Source organism: Halyomorpha halys, unplaced genomic scaffold (assembly GCF_000696795.3).
Source record: "Halyomorpha halys isolate HHAL.00 unplaced genomic scaffold, Hhal_1.1 Scaffold398.1, whole genome shotgun sequence".
Taxonomy (NCBI): Eukaryota; Metazoa; Arthropoda; class Insecta; order Hemiptera; family Pentatomidae; genus Halyomorpha; species Halyomorpha halys.
In genome coordinates, this window is record NW_027109697.1 from 83011 (window position 1) to 104135 (window position 21125).

General features: G+C 33.0%; 1 protein-coding gene and 1 long non-coding RNA gene across 2 annotated transcripts in view; one reads left to right on the plus strand and one right to left on the minus strand.

Annotated features, from left to right (window-relative positions):
• Window positions 1-2285: 2285 nt before the first annotated feature.
• black (glutamate decarboxylase-like protein black) overlaps window positions 2286-21125 on the minus strand; it is a 27688-nt gene continuing 8848 nt past the window's right edge. Inside the window, exons 2-7 of the mRNA XM_014423001.2 lie at window positions 18823-19004; window positions 18516-18744; window positions 16693-17060; window positions 15352-15580; window positions 3913-4107; window positions 2286-2734 (exon numbers count right to left, since the gene is read on the minus strand). Of these exons, the coding sequence (XP_014278487.1) occupies window positions 2561-2734; window positions 3913-4107; window positions 15352-15580; window positions 16693-17060; window positions 18516-18744; window positions 18823-19004 (1377 nt within the window). The 3' untranslated portion in view covers window positions 2286-2560. The remainder of the gene's footprint in view (window positions 2735-3912; window positions 4108-15351; window positions 15581-16692; window positions 17061-18515; window positions 18745-18822; window positions 19005-21125) is intronic.
• Window positions 11744-13025, plus strand: LOC136795876 (uncharacterized). The gene is made up of 2 exons (XR_010843579.1): window positions 11744-11953; window positions 12882-13025. It is a non-coding gene; the product is annotated as an uncharacterized lncRNA (long non-coding RNA).

A 21125-nucleotide genomic window follows, 5' to 3' on the forward strand; every position in this document is an offset into this window, starting at 1 on the left:
TATATATATATGGAAACGCTGCTCACACATAAACTCTTTTTGAATGTCACCTGGTATGCTTACGGGAAAGTGTTGTTTTCAGCGATTTGTAAAGAATGGACTTTGAGACATGTTACTTTCACTAACCTTGATGCCAACCTACAGGTCACCTTCGTTGTGTCTATTAAATGTTTTGACTCACTACGTAATCTTTATATGCATTTCATTTCTGGGGTTATTATCATTTGTTTTTCAAAAAATATATAATTATTGCAAACAAATTAATATCCTGTATGAAATAACTGTGAATGTCGGCTGGGGAGGTTATTAGGAAGAATTTATGAGTGTTGTGCTGGCCTATTATTTTATTTCACCTTGTAGAATATAATCAGCTTTTGTGCACAGGTGTCTACATTAGGGCCGTCCGTAGCTCGGGTGCTTGAGGCGCAAGTCTGAACTGCGGGCGGCGCCGGTTCGTATCCGGCCTGGGTATTCCACTTTTTCATTTATGTGGTGGTCCTACGAAATGAAAATTTGACCCCTTATCATAGTTAGAATAGCATTATTTTTAGGCACAAGTACAATGCCGATTGTGTTGTATTCATACGTTCGTTTTCAGTTTGTATTGTTTTAGAACTGTCAACAGATGGATATTTGTGCTCTCTATGCTTTAATTAATTATAGTTTTTTCCAAACCTTTGGATTCTATTCATAATATATATTTATGAAGACATTATTTGTCTAGGCAATCAAATTAAAAAATGTTCTGATAAAAATTGTTGAACGAAGGTGGAATTCACAGATTACGCAGTACTATTTTTAAGAATTTTTATCATATACGACTTACATTGCTGATAGTTACGTTTCCTTTTATTACATTCAGCTATCTTTATTTTGTTAATAATGAAAATAGAGTAATCCGAATAAAATAGTCGAAACCTTATTTTTTTTTTTTAATAATTTATTTATTATTATTTACAACTATATACATATATACACATCAAGCAAATTTGCTGTAAGTGATATTATGGCATGATACAAACATGTGGAGAATCTACTCATTGATAGAACTCCAAAAACATTTCTAAAAGAGAAGATCTTGAAGCCATCTTCTTTTCAGACACCTTGAAGGATTATTAGGTAATGAAGGAGAAGCCAGGCTCGAAACGAGTTGGTTTGGGTGGTTGAGAAGTTATCATGGAAGGATTGGTATCTGGTTCTGGCCAAATCGGCAACATATGGGACATTGAGGTCCTGATGGATGATTTAATTTGTGACAAAGTAAGGAGCATAAAGGATTTTGGACTGTAAGGATTGGATTCGAAAGGAATTCGATGGTTTAGTGGAGCCCCATAACTCAACTCCATAAGTCCAGATAGGCCTTATAATAGTCATGTAGATCAGTCTTTTGTAATGGATTGGAAGTTTCGTAAATGTTGTAATAGTCGGAATCGACGAGCAGTTTGCTGTCTTTTCAGTCTTGTATGAGGATTCCATGTCAATCGTTTGTCCAGATTTAGTCCTAAGTAACGGATCTGCTCAACAGGAATAAGTGAGGTATTATTAAAAGATACTGTGGGGCAAGACGAAGGTTTACGACGAAGGGTAAATGTGATTTGGTGGGATTTATTGGAATTTATTTTAATCCTCCAGTTTTGGCACCCTTCTTCAAGGGTGGTGATGTGGGATTGGAGGGATTGAGATACAATGGAAGGATCATTATTCACTGACAATAGGCATGTGTCATCGGCATACTTGGTGATTATAGTGTTAGGATTGGTTGGGATGTCAGCTGTAAAAACTGTATAAAGGATAGGACCAAGGATACTACCCTGAGGTACACCAGCGGACTGAGGAAACAGGGATGATGTCTAGGTAATTAAATTTAAAAGTTTCAGATAATAAATTGTAGATTGAAGGTGGAATTCAGAGATTAAGCAGTACTATTTATAAGAATTTTTATCATTTACGACTTATATTGCTGATAGTTACGTTTCCTTTTATGACGGCTATCTTAATTTTCTTCCTTTATATAATGCAAATAGAATAATCCAAATAAAATAGCCGAAATGTATGGATAATGACATTTGTTGCTTCCTTTGTTTACCAAACACTTAGAACAAGCCATGGATTTTCAGCTAATGGCAAACGTGTGATCAAACATTAGGAGATATGCATTAACACTGTCAGTTTAAGCAGTTAATTTACCAGTTTAAATACCTCATTATAATTTTAAACTTTATTAGTTTTTAAAAGTTCAATGTTTCTATTTTGTTATGATAATGGATAAATAATTAAAAATTGGATAAGATATACAATTGCTTTTATTTATGTCAAATTTTACAAGTAGACAGCCTTTTTTATATACATACGAAAAAGAAATATACAATACAATAGATGATATAATACATTCACTACACAATATCATAGACAATAATCACAAAAGTATCAGACTACCCAAGAAAATCCCAAGCGCGGTTACATCCACTAAGGGCCTCTGGAAGCCGGGGTTCAGCCAAAGCCCGAAATATACAAATAAATACAATAATAATACTGGTAATTTTAATACAATCTGCAAGAATCACAGACCACGCCCTAACCTCTCAACCTCTTGGATAATATGGTCCATGTCTTCTCTGGTCAAGCTGGAGTTCTGCAAGACCAGCCTGAAGAAGTTGGGGTGGTCCTTCAAAGGTTGGTAGGTCATCATCATGGTGCCTTCGCGCATCATGCGCTCCTTCATCAGTGGTGCTACCTGTCAACAGGAATCAGAATATAAATAAAAGTTAAAAAAAAAACAAACAGCATTAAAGCGTTTACACTGCATGAGATTAAGGATGAACCCTTGTTGGGTGTTGGAACTAATCACCTACAGCCATATGATAAAAATAGCGGTTGTTAACGCCAGAATATAATTACGTTGTAAATAGTATTTAGTTTTATAGTTTTAGTTATATAGTTTTATTAGTATTTAATTTAGTTACATTTATTTTTATTTGTATTGTTTTATTTAGATTTAGTTATTTGAAATGAAAAATGTGTAAAATTATATTTGTTTGTAATAATGAGTAATAGAGACAGTTGCTAGGGGTGATCATTGTTGCTAAGATGCGTCACCTAGCTACGGACCGACCATCTTAGTTTTTGAGAGCAGTTCCGTCTAATTAGTGGCCCTGGTAGCGTCATTAGCAGTCCTGTCTGCGTTTATAGTTTTATAGTTTGGACATTTGTTGAGTGTTTTAGTCGTTATTACAGTTCGGAACCAGACCTTTTCTGCGTTTCTGGCCTTTGAGTGCAATATGAGTTGTTGCTAATCAATCGGCTCGTATAATTAATAAAAACAACTAGACCCTGCCTGCCCTCAATGAGTGCCAGTGTAGCCATCTTAGCTTTTGGGACATCGACTGTTTGTAAGCCATTCCACCAACTTTGGACCAGTTTGAGAGTTGCAGCGGAGTATTTAGCAATGGAGCTTCTACCTGCACATCTCGACAAGCAGAATATCTTCCTCTGACCTATCGGAGTGGATTAACCGTCGACCAGTATTTATTTTACATATTATTTGTTTATTTGTAAATTAGTTTATTTTATTTTAATTTTCATAATTTCATAATTTATCTGACTATTTTATTTTTATTTGAAAGGCCTTTTTTATTTTTACTTGTATATTTTGTTTATGTCAGTTTTTAGTTTTTTTTTGACCATGTATAAATTGAACAAAATAAATGTTTAATCTGAGCCAGTTTGTTTTTTGTTAATTTTTAAAGCCTTCCAACAAAAAGACATATTCGATTTGAGGTAGCTTTAACAGCGGTCATTCCCTATTAATCTCAACGTAAACCTGAGCTCCAAAGGCGTGGTTAACCTCACTCTTTTTGGCTTCATTTTGTCTTTGAAGGGTAAGCCACCCACAAATTATAACTGAAAACTAACCTTGTTCAGCTTCTCTTTGAAGTCGGGCTGTCCCTCGAGATCCCTTAAAGAAGGTGGTATGTACCAGAAGCTGATGTTGGTGCATTGTGGTTTTTCGATGACTAGCCTGAACCCTGGTCTTTGTCTGATCCTATCCGTGAAATATTCTGCCATTTCGAACAATCTGTCTACGTGCTCTTCCAAGCCTGCGGTCCCCTGTAACGGTAGAAACTTATTGTTAAATAGAAATACCAAAAGAATTCCTTAATTCTCTCAAATAGGAATAAATCTCACTAAATAATATCATAAATAAATATAAAAAACAGTAACTCTCTCTCTCACTCTCTATCTCTCTCGGTCGGAGAGTTAGTGTTGAGATTTCTCACACACATACTTTCATTATTTAGCTTGATAGTTGAAATGGACACAAAGCTCGCCTTAATTATTAAATGTATCATTTATATGTTCAATATAAAAAAATCTCTTCTGCTACAACCAAAAAAGGGTCAGGGCTGGAGTACATTATATTAGGAAATACAATCACTAGACCAATGGTTGTGCAAGGAGTTAATTTGATAAAAATCATGCTCAACTGACTTTACACAATTAAGAGTACCAACTTTATAGGTGTCGACCCCGGACTGCTCCTGAACCCACAGGGGTGACTCACGGCTACATTTAGGAGAAATGAATTAGTTCTGCCATTGACCACCACACAGAAACCAATAATGTTTGTACGTCTACAGTAACAGAATGAATAATTACCTATCACAGCCGAATTCGAACCTAGGTACTTAGAGTTAGTAGCACAGCGAGCTACCACTGAGCCACTCCGCTCTTATATGTGTATATATAAATATATATTGTTATTCAGTAATGGAGTGTTAGTTTGGCCACCAATTTCAATACGTTTGTTAGACATTTTCCATTTTATTTGTTTTGTTTTTAATTTGTTTTCGATAGCTTAATTTTAATATTTTCATATCGATATATCTAAATATGGATATTTGTTAACATCTCTACCTTAAAATCAAGGAAGAAGACTCCGAAATATAAAATAAAATTTTTTTTTCAGAATCACGATAGGTAGTTGATCGAATTGATCGTGAATGACATACGAGATGGTTGGGGTGTGCGGTCAAAATATAACACAAATAAGTTGAAGTGACTTATTTAATCGTGACAACAGTGGAACAGAATTTCCATCTTTCATCAGGGCTAAGAACAGAACAAGACAAAAATAGATAGGGATTTTTTTTTTAATTTGAAAGGGAAATTTAAAAAAAAAAAAAAAAAAAAAAAAAAAAAAAGGAAAAAGTATAAGGTATAAGATTTCTCCATTTCAGGTCAGATGTGAAGATTTATGTAAGCACCCAGAGATGTTTTCTAGTATATCAGTATTTTATGTGATAGAGGAAAAATCGCGTTACAGGAAAACTTTTTTGACCTTGCAACTTATTACAAGCCTTGGGATATTCTTGCTATTGGAAGGTTTGCGTGAAAAACTATATATAAAAAAAAAACCATTAAATGCAAAAGGGGACAAGTATATTTCGTAGTAGCTAGAAAATATTGTCACGCACTATATAAGAGCGTATATTTATACTGTATTCTTATATTTTATTTAATATTAATTAGAAGCATTAAGTATGTCGATTGTTTTTTATTTTTTATTTAAATTTATACAATTTAAAATCACCTACCGAAATTACGATGTTTGTGAACCTCGTAGAGTTCACATAGGCCTCGCAAGGTCGAGGGATAAGGAAGCTTTGCCAGGGACAGTCTGCGAATTCTATAAGGCTCTTACATAAGACCAGGTCGATTAATATTGTATCACACATTACAGCATCCAACAGGATTCTTTCCAACTCGTACGGCAAAGAGTATCGGTTCCAAGGTATTCCAGTAAATCCAACGGGATAATTTAATTAAATCAAGGGATATTTATTAAACGGTAGGAGAATCAGGGGGGAGTGAACAAGCCACGCGAGAGTCATTATTAATTTTAATTATTCTGATGAGGAAACGAAAATATATTGTTGCTACCAACTAATTCAATTTGAAGGGAAACTGTTTGTGATTGCTTCTAAATAATTTCACAGTGAACATTTTTTACGGGCGTTCTACAAATAAGAAAAAATAATTTGGATTATCTCTCTAGGAAGTCTGGTGAGTTAATTCAATTAAATTTTTTTGAGGTTAATCACTTCCATTTTTGAATGAATTATTTATTATTTATTCATGACATTGTACAACGTTTCGGGACCACTGTCGCATATTCATGCACTATAAAAACCTATAACAATAATAAAACTAACATACAACACACAGTAAACTATAAAACTGACAATAAACACTTAAATACACATTACGCAATAAATAGACTTAAAATAAAAATCAGATGGAATAAACAGGTTTATGTAAAAAATAAAAAATCATTAAGTTAATATTAAATACCAAACATTGTATAAATTAAAATATATAAGGATGAAGATTGATGTTATGTTAGTTTTATTATTGTAATAGGTTTTTATAGTGCATGAATATGGGACAGTGGTCCCGAAACGTTGTACAATGTCATGAATAAATAATAAATAATTCATTCAAAAATGGAAGTGATTAACCTCAACAAATTTTAAATGGAAAAAATAATTATATGGGACACTACTTGAATTTTTGAAATTTATTTAATGAGATTTACAACTGTATTTACATAAAAATACATCGAGTAAATTTGATGTAAGATCATAATAGTATGATACAAGCGTGTAGAGAAACTACCTATTGGTACTCTAATAATACTTCTACATTAGACGTTCTCGAGGTTATTTTCTTTTCAGGCGCCTCGGAGGATTGTCAGGAATGGACGAGGAAGCTATGTTAAGGGTCCTCTTACATGTTGGCCAAGCAATAGCAAACTCAGACATACGCGAGCATGTGGATGGGTGGCATGGCTTGGTTGGCCTAGGCTCGTTGCCGAGCCGTCGAGAGTCAGTTTTTTGAACACAGATCAAAGGGGTTCGTGAGAGTGCTCGTGTAGCATCTACACCATCGTTCCCTGTCTAGTTACAACTAAGAGCTGTTAGGAGGTTAAAGGTGTTTGTTGGTACTTTTTATAATAAGTTTTATATTTAATCTTATTTATTTATATTTAATTTCCTTTCATTTTCTTTTTTTGTTATAAAAATAATACAATCCAACTGCAATGGCTGAAACCACTAGTACGTCCGCCATGCTTGCCTCTCTGAATAACACTGACATGTGGATGGTCTGCTCTTTGTTTACCGAGCACTTGTACAAGTCTCCGATTCGTGGCGAGCGGCCAACATGTGGATCCACCTTTAAGGATGATTTACATGTTGGCCAAGCCGTGGCCAACTCACGGATGCGCGAGAATGTGGATGGTATGAGTTGGCCTAACCTCGTTGCCGATCCGCCGGTTTTTGGAAACAGATCAAAGGGGATTCGTGAGAGCCCTCGTGTAGCATCTCCACAATTGTTCTTTGTTTAGTTGCAACAAAGAGCTGTTAGGAGGTTGAACCTGTTTGTTGTTACTCGTTATAAGTTTTATATTTATTAGAAGTCGTTTATATGATTACGAAGTAGTTTTAGGGATTAAAAGCACTGCACAAATTTATTTATACACTTTAAATAAATTCAGGCTCATTCTTAATTTTGAAACCTTGGCGAATAATGGTCCGTGATTTTTATTATTTTGCTGGGAACAATTAACAAAGAAGGACCTTCAAAAACTCCTGACATAAATCAAACAATCGATTGATCTTAATCTGACGTCTATCCTCACTAATGAACCTGACCCTCACCTCTCTAGAAGGCTAATACTGGATTCAAAAATTGTTTAATTTCATTCTTGTTTCCACGTGACAGTATACTTGATACAGTGCTTGATAAAAAAATAATAATCAAATACAACGATCAAAAAGCAGGAAAGATAGAAGTTGTTAGTTATATATAAGGCTAGTTGTATTAGGTTGTGACATATGACAGTTCACTGTTGAATCGTCTACATTTGACATGACCAGACATTCAATATTATTATCAACAGTCAGGCTAACCTTGATTATACGACAGTTTTGTCACAACAGTGGTTTACACGATTCTAGATGTTGCCATGGCTCCAACCTTTACACTGGAACCTGATTTATTCCTGTCTCGTCTTCGCTTCTAAGTTATATCATTATATTATCTAAGTTCGCCACGAGAGGCCTCAAGTTTGGTTCTCACGGAACAATGCCAGATAAAACAAGGAGCTTCTTAGAAGACCTAAGTCTTTGCATCGAGGATATAGCCATCTTGGCGGAAAATATTATTTTAGACTCCCTGGAGATCATTATCATCGTCTGAATGGGAATTAGATCTGAATTTCAATAAATAATAAAGGACATTTAAGCGCTGTTAAACTATTTCAACGAGAAGAGAGAATATTTCATTATACATTGATATAACGAATTAAATCAAATTCGTTTGTATTTTACAAAAACGTTGTACAATCCATGGTATGTATCCACCTTTTTTTTATCTAAATTTATTTATTTAGAAATTTAACTTCAATAACATTTCTAGAGTAGAAGATCTCGAGGCCATCTTCTTTTCATACGTCTAGGAGGATTATCTGGCTATGAAGGAGAAGCAAGGTTAGAAACAAGTGGGTTTGGGTGTTTAGGAAGTTTATCGTACCCATCTTAAATATCTTTTTTCATTTTAATACAACTGTTCATTTTTATGTTAGAATTTTGTGATTCTTCATTTGGACCTTAAAACGTGTATTTCTGTTGACATTTGTTATTGGAAATATTTCAAGATCGTATTACTTCCCATTGCTTATATATATACCATGCATAGATAAATGAGAGTAAAAAATTTACTTAATGAAAAATACATGTCTAGACTCCAGGTAGTTTGTTTAAATTAATCATTTCCTCATCATGTACACGTATGCATGCAGGTAGATAGAATAAATGTAGTGTACAGGAAACAAGTTTGTACAAGTACTAATAATTTCCTGACAATTTTTTTTTTTTATTTCTAAGAGGAAGACAAAGAAAGGGATAGTTGGTACTGTCTTGTAACGTTGAGCTAATTGCTTTGACGGCCTCGGACCGAATAGAGAGGTCGCTGATGCTTGATCGCGGTTATGCAAGGCCGAAGGTTAAAGACGTTGCAGGGTCAATCGGTGAACGACTAGTTCCAATAGCCATCTTGCAAATCACCGATTGTCCAGGATCGATGCATACCTATCGAATGATTTTAAAAAGCAACATTTATTTTGTTTTTTCGTACTTTATACCAAAGTTGGGCAATTATTCGAATGATGAGAGACGAATACTTTTTTATTCGTGAATTTTCTACTCGAATAATCAATTATTCGTACAAAACATATGATTAACCATCCCATTACTTTTTTATTCATAATTATATTACACGAATAATCAATTATTCGGGCAAAACAATTCGAATAACCATTTGAATACTTTTATATTTGTCCATTTTATTCTTATTCGAAAAAATTAAATGATTAACCATCCGAATATGTTTGTATTTGTATAAAGACGACTCTTACAGCTATACATAGATATATTTTATGATCACATATAGATTAATTTAAACTTTTCTGATTTCTAACATGTTAGGGCCTCTTTATGTTTTGAGATATGCAGATTTCTTATCTTAGTTAAAATAAATCGATACGTGATCTTAAAATCGATAGTATTTTCATGTTCTACATATCTCAAGACATATAAAGTGACCCTAACATGTTCGGGATCAAGAAAGTTAAAATAATTCGAAAAGCAATAATTAAATCGATACGCGATCATAAAATCAATAGCACTTTCATTTTTGGCATATATTGAAACATATAAAGAGACCCTAACATGTTAGAGATCAGAAAAGTTCATATGAATCGATAATCGATCACAAAATCGATATCATTTTCAAATTCTGCATTCCTCAAAACGTATAAAGGAACCATAACATGTTAGAAATCGGAAAAGTAAAAATAACTCGATACGAGATCTTAAAATCGATATCTTTTTCATATTCTGCATTCCTCAGAACGTATAAGGGACCGTAACATGTTAGAAATCAAGAAAGCTAAAATAAATCGATACGCCATGTTAAAATCGATAGCATTTTCATAATCTGCATATCTGAAAACCTAAAAATTGGCCCCTATGTATTAGAAATAAAAAAAATTAAAATAAATCGATATGGGATCTTAAAATCGATAGCATTTTCATTTTGTACTTGTCTGAATATGTGAAATGGGACCCTCATAAATTAGAAATTGAAGGTGGTATAAAAATAAGTGAATTGAAAAAAAAAAACAAATTTTTATTCGAATAATATGTATTCGACTAATTTTGTATTTGAATAATTTTTCATTGGACTAATTTTTTATTCGAGTGAAATATTATTTTAAATATACGAATAAAAAAGTATTCGGATTGTTTAGTCGTATTTTTATTCGAATAAAAATGTATTCGTCTCTTTGTCAATCGAATAATTTTTGCCCAACTCTGCTTTATACATTGCGGTTTATCCGATTGGCATGAGGCTTTTTGCTATAATTATTATATGCCAATCGATTTGTTTATTTCTGAATGATAAGAACAAAATTACTGATCTCTATTAAATGATTTTTTATTCACTAAAAATTTTTAAAAAAATAATGAGGATTTTAGTAGAGTAGATGAAAACAAAATTGTTTCATGAAAAAGCAAATCATATTGGTTTATAGTGTCGTATGAAACCTTTAAATACCATTATTAGAAGAAATTAAAAAACATAAATAGTTCGCCTTCTTTTATTTGAAGATTTTTTTTTTTTGACCTTTGTTAATATAATCGGTCATAACATCTTAACATTTTATTCTATTCTTACTTTTATACAACCATTGGAAAGTTAAATGTCTCATCTTTTAACCTACATTATAAAAATTTTAAGTGAAATTGATGAATTTAAAAATTAGAATGCCCTTATTAGGGAGAAATATTAGTTTTAAATGAAGAAATACTTTTCAAATATTTTATTTTATGTCTTCGGTTCTGATTTGTTTAATTAGATCCGGTTTGTCTCCCTTGGTGCAGTATGTAAAGTCTGAAACGTCTCATAATTTTCGTATGGATTGGTTGAGTTGGGTTAAAGTTATTTCTATTTTTTTTTTAGGGTATATTTTTATTTTATTGAGTTGAGCTATACGGGGCTCCACTAAACCATCGAATTCCTCCCGAATCCAATCCTTACAGTCCAAAATCCTTAATGCTTCTTACTTTATCACAAATCAAATCATCCATCAGGACCTCAATGTCCCATATGTTGCCGATTTGGACAGAACCAGATACCAATAATCCATGATAAACTTCCCAACCACCCAAACCAACTCGTTTCTAACCTGGCTTCTCCTTCATTACCTAATAATCCTCCTAGGCTTCTGAAAAGAAGATGGCCTCGAAATCTTCTCCTTTAGAAATGATTTTGGAGTTCTATCAATGGGTAGATTCTTCACATGCTTGTATCATGTCATAATATCAATTTACTTGATGTGTATACATGTATAGAGTTATAATAACAATAAATAATTTTATTTACTGCTATAAACCAAATATATTATTTTATATCAAACTTTCAATTGTATTAAATTAATCAATCTGCATCCCTGACCCATTACCGGGTATGCAAGTGTCAAATAAATCTCTGACAAAAGTTGCAGCGAGCTACTTTTTTCGATATAAATTCTTTTACTACCTCGTTGTCGTTTTTTCCTTATCGATATTATATTCAATAGGAAATCATTTGCTACAATTTCTTTTCTATTTAAGGTAATGAATGCTATACTCAATTGTTTCGTAAGTACTCAACATTAACTACCAGGAAAACTATAACTTCATTTCGACTTGGTAATCTATCCATTTAACTATGAGGAAATAACTGAATGATTCAAATCGTGAACTAAATCTGTGACGTAGTTATTTTACTTGTTAATGATTCTTACCATGACCTGACTCAACTTAGTACAAGAGCCCAAGAGGAGAAAAAGGTCAGTTATTTTACCCCAATTTATGATTAATTTAATTAAAACTATGTATAATTACAAGTCAAAATTGATGAGTATACCAAATACACTTAATCAATAGCGACTGCTTGAAAACATTTTAAAAAATTTATTTTTTCATTTGGAGCTCCATATCCTTAAAACTACCTTCAACATCAGAAAACCTAAGAGGATATCATAACATTTGATAACCTAGGAGGATGAGGATATCATAACATTTGATAACCTAGGAGGATATCATAACATTTGATAACCTAGGAGGATATCATAACAATAGAAAACCTAAGAGGATATCATAACATTTGATAAAAAATATACTCATCAATTTTTTTATTTAAATTTTCTAATTTTTTGAAAATTTACATCTCAGAAATCATTACTACATTTTTACAGTTGTTTACTAGCACTCAAATTATAGGTAGCTTAATATGCTATAAAGTAGTTTATGACGTTTATTTTCGTAGAAGTAGTAGTTTTTGATATTGATATGATATTTGCTTAAATAAATTGACTTATAGTTATTTGGATAAAAACTTCATGAGCAATATTTATATGTAAATGCGAATATCGTAACTTTTATCTTGAGTACTGGCAGACATATGTACGTCATATGGTTCCTAAGATTTTAATCAAAACTTTTATCCGAAGAACTAGATATTTTGTGTATTTATTTTTTCAATTATATTAAAAAATTCTACTCCTACAAAGATAAAGGTTATAAACTACTTTATACTACATTTAAATGGATATAGTTTGAATGTTAATAGACATCTGTACTTTTTATCGTTTCTGAGATATAGAATTCCCACAATAAATTAGTTAACTAATTAACATTAGTTTTTATAATTTATAAAATAAATTTATATAGTTGTTTGGACACAACTTCATTCAAAAAGTTCATATTCCTTTTCAGACATCATGACAACAACTACACCTACGAAGATAAGTGATGAGAAATAATAAGTGATAAATAGCTGACTGACATCTGTACCTTTAATGGTTCCTGAAATTTATATTTTCATAAATAAAATATTTTATCCAAACAAATTGAAACCAACATTTTGTGAATTTATTTTAGTAATTATCACAAAAACTATTACTTCTAAGATGGTAAACGTTATAAACTACTGTATAGTACATTAAACTATCTTTAAATTAAACTATCTTTGTTTACTTTACAAATTATTTTGTTATTGTGGCACAACTGCCGTCCCCACTCCTCCCAATACCAACGGTCATTTTTGTTTTGACTGCCGTCAAAATAGGTATGCATTCTGTCTCATCATTTGATTTTTATTCTTTTTTCTTTTTACATCTCTTTATTTGTATTTTCTTTAATATTTCTTTTCTTATCTATCTGTTACTATTACCCTTTACATTTACTAATTACTACCTTTAATTTTTCTTATTTATATCCCTGTTATTTTACACTTATGTTTTTTTTTTCCTTTTGTAACTATGTGTTTGTATCTTTTTAGCCCTGACGAAGCCCTGCAACGTGGGGCGAAACGTTGGCTCAATAAAATAGTATATATTCTACTATTTGAGTTTTTTTGACCGCACCCGGACCATATTCCTTTCATCTTTACACACGGTCAATCAATAATCTTCCAGTAAACTAGCTTTAATTTGAGTGCTAATAGACATCTCTATGTCTTATGATTCCAGAGATATAGAATTCCCAAAATAAATTTATTAACTGTTCTCAGAATGATGATGATTTCTCAGTACATTTTTATGAACTGTTTGAAAGTTTTCATTATATTAAACAAAATGAATTCACAAAATGTTGATTTCAAGCTGTTCGGACAAAACATTGATTTATGAAAAAATATATCAACTAATGTGCTATAACATTCGCACAAGTAGTCGTTTTCATTATATTTGCTAAAATAAATTGTTTTGACAAAATCCAACTTGCAAACTTCATATTTATATGCAAACTATTCAACGTAAATAGCTATATTAGAGCTCATATTTTAGCAAATTTACTCTACTTTAAATGATGTTCTCTTAGGTTTTTTAGTATTGTTGATAATTTTATAGAAATAGTGATCTGAATGAAAAATTAATTATTTTTAAAGTTTTGAAACATCCGACATTTTGTTTCCTTCCACGTATATTTTGCAGACTCATCAATTTTGACTAGTTGTTGTTGTTGTTGTTGTTGTCTGGGGCTTTAGGGCGTAAAACCCTGAGGTAATCAACGCCCATGTTTTGTGCTTTATATTCTGTTTCTATAATTCTATTTCACTTTAAATAATTTCGAAAAAAATTTAAATAATTACTTCTTTTGGTATTTTTTATTACGTATAACAGATTTTCTGGTTTAAATCTCATTCAAAAGGCCATTTCTTTTTAAGAAAACTAAGACCATTTCCACGTTCTTCTGGTCATCATTCAGAGCATCCGATACACTCGGTCCTACTCCCAATCTACTCAAGTTCGCAGAATAAAATTGACATTTCTCAAATATGCGACTGATCGTAAGTACACTGTTGCAGTATTGACATTTTGGCGGTGGCTGCTTACTGATCAGATATTTATGAGTTAAACTCGTATGACCTATTCTCAATCTGGCAATAGCTACCTCCTCCCTGCGATTGGAACGGTTTGATGTGGTCCATGGTTTAGTAGTTTTTAATTTGCTTGGCGGATTTCATCCCACATGGCTTGCCAACTAGATAATATCTCATTTTTCATTGGAAGACTTATTTCTTGTGGTGTCAGAATGGCCGTGCCCTGACCTGGAAGAGCAAGTGCTTGTTTAGCTGCAATGTCCGCCAGTTCATTTCCAGTGATCCCCACGTGACTCGGCACCCATATAAAGTTTTCCCTATAAGCCCTTCCCAAGTTTTCAAGCATGTTGGTATAATTGTGAATTTTTATGATCGCCGGGTGTTTAGGGTAAATGATCTTCATGGCTTTTAGTGAACTTAAAGAGTCGGTAATGATAACTATGTTAGTATTCGTTACTGTCATGGAGAAGTGGAGTGCTGAAGCTATTGCATGTAATTTAGCTGTATATACACTGCATAATTAATGCAGTTTTATTTTATGTGTTGAGTTGTTTGTGATGAAAGAGGATGCTGTAGATTCGTCAGATTTTGATCCATCAGTATACATAAAAAAAGGATCAGGAATATTTTGACAAAGACGTGAGAACCTAGTTCTATATTCAGTAGGTGACGTAATTTTGACTAGTAATTATACCTAGTTTTCATTAAAGTAATAAAAAATTGGGGTGAGATAACTGCCTTTTTTCTCCCCTTGGGCTCTTGGACAAATCGTAATGATGTAGATCAATCCCATTTTTTTTTTATATCGACTTTTAAAAATTTAATAATTATTTATAATAATCTATTAAATATATTTCGACTCACCCTCGACTTCCACATCAACCAGAACTTGAAGACGTCCACCCTCCTTCCGCATTGCAAGTGTTTGTCGCCGATGTCGTACGACGTGTCGTAGAACTTGTCTTTCTGGAAGAGATACGACGCGCAAGCTGAATGACATTCTTGCAGTATCTTTGGGTGTCTTGTAAGAAATGTGCTGCATTGTTGAGGAGCTGCAAGCATCTTATGAGGATTCCATGTCACGCTGTCAGCCCTGTTGAGGAAAGGATTATGTTGGTTTAAAAAAATATTAGTACGGTAACGCATCACAACGCTCTCTTTTGTTCTATAAGTAAACTTGCTCACGCATGTGAACACGAATATATTTATCGGCCAGCTTTATGAAAGTCTAATACCTAATGAGAAAACATTACATTCATATGTGTTTTCGTAACTATCCTTTACCTTCTACGACTATTATCTTAAGATATCTCTTCCCATTTGCCAAAGAATGACAAATTAGCGCATGCGTAAGCCTGAGTTATTTGGATTAGTTAATAAAAGTTATTCTGAATTTTCAATCGGGTTTTTGTGCACAAACGGCGCTTGTGCTGCATTCACACGTTTGTGTTCAGTTAAGATTGTTTTAGAACTACCAATGGTTCAATATTTGGGCTCTCCATTTTTAATTAATTAAATAACTTACCCAACCATTGGATCCATTAATTAATTCTTGTTTAAGATTGTCTACCTTATAATCATATCGATTCAATGTAAATACATTGTTTCAAATCTTGATAATTAACTTGTTTTTTAACCTCTAACTGGTTGGGAAGTGGGAGGAGGGGTTCCTTTAGGAAAAACAAATGTTGTTATGCATATTTTTATTTTACTATTTAGCAGATACACAGGGGGAAGATTATTTTATCCTTTTTTTTATTCCCCTCTTCCTGGTCCTTTCTAACATCCAGTGGGCGTCATCCAATAGGTAACTAACCTATTCTAACCAGAATAAGAGAGACAAGTTTTCATTCTATGGGACCGCCATGAAATGAAAGTCAATCTGACGAGACCAGAATCGATCATTGAAATCTCGGATTCGAAATTAATCCCGATTGAAATATTTCCCCTAAATATAATTTTTCATACCTATGCTTGAATTATATAGCTATCTATCTAAATGTAAAAAATATTCTGAGTTCTAATCTCCTTATGGACTGCACGTTTGTTGTACTTACCATTTTACAAGAATATGTGACTTCCAAGTGCCGTAAAACGTGTATTTCCACTGAAACCTCGTATTCCGATTGAAATATTTCCCTTCTATATATTTCATATATAGATCTATAAATGAAAATAATTTTTTTTTAAAAAAGATATTTTTACCTGTCAATACCCGCAAGAAGATGGCGCCTCCTGGTCGACATCAGGGCCCCTCCCCCCCAAGCAGCATCCACGTGTAACCACAGGCTCTCTACCTTGCAGACATCCGCGATGTCCTCTAGAGGATCGAAGGCCCCAAGTACCGTGGTTCCGGCGGTCGCGGAGACCATGAAGGGTACGGCACCCTCGCTCTTGGCCCTCGCTATTTCCTGCTTCAGGTGACCAACGTCCATTCTTCCTGTGGAGTCAGTGCGCACTTGATAAACGTTCTCAATTCCAATCCCTTCGAGACCTGCCATCTTGATTACGGAGTAATGGGCTTCCTCTGATGTAAACATGACCAGTCTGGGAAGACCGTAAAGTCCTTTCGACTGGAAAAAAAAATTAATTCTTTAAAAATCTTATCGATTCTTCGTATCTTTATTCTAGGGATATCTCGGAGATTTATTCTATATATAAAATCTTAAAGATCTTTATGGAGAATACTCGAGGCAAGTTTTATCAAAATCATTTGAGGCGTTTGGTAACAAATAATGAAAATATACCAGAGCAATGTTTGAAAAATAAAAACTGTACGTTACATATTAGATGAAGTGATAAGACGGTAACTATAGTAACATAAATGATAACAACTAACTTTGCTGTACCATCATTAATAGTGGTCTGATTTAGGTTTTTTTTTCTTATTTTATTAAGAAAATTTTATTATATATTTGCCGATATTGCCGATATTAGTTGAGATGAATTTTTGAAAAAAATCGAAAATAAAAATATTTTGGCTTGGTAATTTTCAACAATTATTCATTATATATAAAAATTATAAATTATATTGACCTTTGACTTATTTTGAAATATCAAAAAAATAATCATAACTTCATCACGTTTCAACAAATCTATAACAAACATGTTTAGTGTTTAATCAGTGGGTTAGGGATCTATAAACTACACCAAAGAGCACAAAGTGGATATAATTAAACAAATCAGAACCGGAGATACAAAATAAAACGTTTAAAAAGTTTTTCTTTATTTTAAACCAATATTTAAAATTCATTTAACTCATAAGAGCATTTTTTTTTTTTTTTTTTTAATAATTTATTTATTGATATTTACAACTGTATACACATATATACAACAAGTAAATTTGCTGTAGGTGACATAGTGACATGATAAAAACATGTGGAGAATCTACCCATTGATAGAACTCCAAAAACATTTCTAGAGGAGAAGATCTCGAGGCCATCTTCTTTTCAGACGCCTAGGAGGATTATTAGGTAGTGAAGGAGAAGCCAGGTTAGAAACAAGTGGATTTGGGTGGTTGAGAAGTTTATTATGGAAGGAACGGTATCTGGTTCTGACCAAATCGGCAACATATGGAATATTGAGGTCCTGATGGATGACTTGATTTGTGACAAAGTAAGGAGCATTAAGGATTTTACGAAGGATTTTGGACTGTAAGGATTGGATTCTGGAGGAATTTGATTATAAGAGCATTAAATCTAAATTTTAGTAATATTGATATTACGCTCTCCAACGGGTGTATTGACATTGGAATTGGATAATACGTAAAGGAGTTATGAATGATTATATGAAAAATGTAAAAAAAAAAAAAAAAAATCCTCCCCCCCCCCAAATAAATCAAGGTGAAATTTTTTTAATTTCTTAAAAAATTCCCCCAACTCTAATACAGAGGGTTCCTATATCTTTAAGTCCCCAAGGTCTCTTCTTAGTTAAATACCGCTCTATTCATTCTTCTACAAATACGAATAGTTTTATTGAAACGTAGTGACGATAAGTTTACCACTGAGTACTCCATTAACTTCACTTACCTTGACCTGAGGGAACTTGTAGAACCTGGCTAAGTTGATAGCGTAACCGTTGGCTATGGAACCTCCTGGAGAAAATATACCGTCACCAGACGTCCATCCTACGATCTGCCTCATCTTCGCCAGGACCATCTCTTCCATGAGGGTGAATACCGGAGCGACTTCGTAGGTGTAGACGCTGGCGTTAAGGGTATCAGTTACCCACTGGCCAGCCAAACCGACCCGATCAACGCTACGAAACAAATCCTCGTTGAAAGTATAGAAGATGATACGAATGTATAATATTTATTTACCGACAATATCTGCTCACCTAGAATAGAGCTGGTTTAGGAAGTAAGGGTGAGCTATATTGACACTGTAGCGCAATGTATCTGAGATACAATCCAGTAACTGTTCCATCGAAGCTGGCTGATCGTTAAACTCCAAGTCCAGGATCTTCTGGAGCCTTTCCGGATCAACCCATCTTGAAACCTTACTGTCCCGCCGTTCCGCCTGAACAAAAAGTAAATACAATTTTCAGTCCTATCTAAAACCACTAAGTACATAAACACTAAGAAGCTATAAACTAGAACATGCAATTGGGACTAAAACATCAATATAATAGAAACCGTTTGTGTGTCTCCGAGGCATTAGGGGTAATTTGTACATTCCTTAATAATAATAATAATAATAATAATAAATTCTTACCGAACCCGAAGGTTCGATACCGATGCTACCAATCGTTCTCTACATACATCCAGTGACCCCCCTCCAAAATTCAAATCTACCTTTCAGCCTTTTGATCGAGTCTGGCACCCGGTACTGCTTTACAAACTTCGTAGATTCCTACCTTCTACATGCTTTCTCATTATCCATTCCTTCCTCATCGGAAGGGTTGGTATCTGCTTCTGGTCAAATCAGCATTATATGGGACATTGAGGACTTGATAGATTACTCGATTTGTGAAGAAGTAATGAACATCAAGGAATATACGAAGGATTGTGAACTGTAAGGATTGGATTCGGGAGGAGTTCGAAGGTTTAGTAGACCCTCAAAGCTCAACTCCTAGATTTATCAATCTAGGGCTTATTATAATGAAATGAAATGAAAAAAATAACTTTATTCTGGGACATATGTTCCCTAAGAATAATTACATGGTTCATATAGTGAGATTTTTATCTGGCGAGCGTTTACAAATTTTCAGATAGTAGAATGAAATTACATTGGTATATTATTTATTACTGTTTATATTGTTAATCAATATCTGGCTATTTATTTGATTACAAAGATGTGGAGGTTTGGTTATTCAATAAATGAAGGAATAGGTGTTGTTTAAAGGAGAGAATGGATGAGGACTGGCGAATGGAGATGGGAAGAGAATTCCAGAGGGAGGTTGCACGTATGACGAAGGATTTGCTAAAGAAGGAGGTTCTATAGGAGGGCATATATAAATCATTCGGATGGGAACTGGTGTTTAATGAGTGGATGGATGAACGAAGAGTGAGGAGATCTAGGATAAAAGTAGGTTTTTTGATGTTAAGAAAGTGGAATATAAAAACACATTGCCTTCGGGAGGTTGGATAGAGCCACTTCAACTCGGAATACCAGCGGGAGACTTGAGAGTGAATTATTATATTTACAAATATAATAATATATACCTAAACTAGAGAAGAATGTATTTATATAATTTTGTATTTATATGACTATAATAAGAACTATATAGACTTACGGAGATGAGCTTTGGGGCACCACTAAACCTTCGATTTCCACTCGTATCCTTTTCTTTTCCTTTAATAAATCAGCACCGGTTCAAGTCTTTTCTCTTTCTTATTAACTTTTTCCTTTATCCTAAGCAATTAACGGAGGACATTGCCCTGGTCGAAATAGAATTAGTCGACCTTCGAAAAATAATCGATACAGTCGTATTGGCCTTAATCTTTAAAACAAAACTATATCGATAAGAAACTGTTTGTATACAATCTCCTACAGGGAAGATTAATCGATTTACAATAAATAAACTAAAGTATAGTCCTAACATTAGTTGGCCATTAGAGTAGTAAGAACTAGTTTGATTGGGTATACGACCTTCAACCCGGAATTGAAAAACAATCAGGAAGTATTTGGAAATAAGAAATGAAAAATGTTCTTCTAAAAAAAGGGTTTTCTACTAATTGAATTCCGTTTGACAAATTTATTTTCGGAGAACAAGAAATCGTTCAAAAGAGGGGGGGTGCGTTCATATTTTTATATATTGTTTCTTTCTTTTAATATTATGGTTACATATTTCATTAGTTACATATATTTTCTTTCTCTCAATTTTATTCTTTGTTTATTCATTTAATTTTTTTTCCATAATTTTAATTTTTAAATTATTAATAAACTAAAATATTCATATTCCTTTGCATTATGTAACTTAAAATTTTTATTTTAGTTCCTTAATTATAATATTATTTCAAACTTTTTTTGAGACAAGGTAATTATTTATTAAATAAAACCACAAAATTGTATCCAATACTGTCTCAACACTTTATTTCTTATTAGTCCAACGTTTCGGCTATTCCAGCCATCTTCAAGGACATCTAAATTTTCAACAGCTTATATTATATCTTTATTTTTAAACATTTATAACCATCA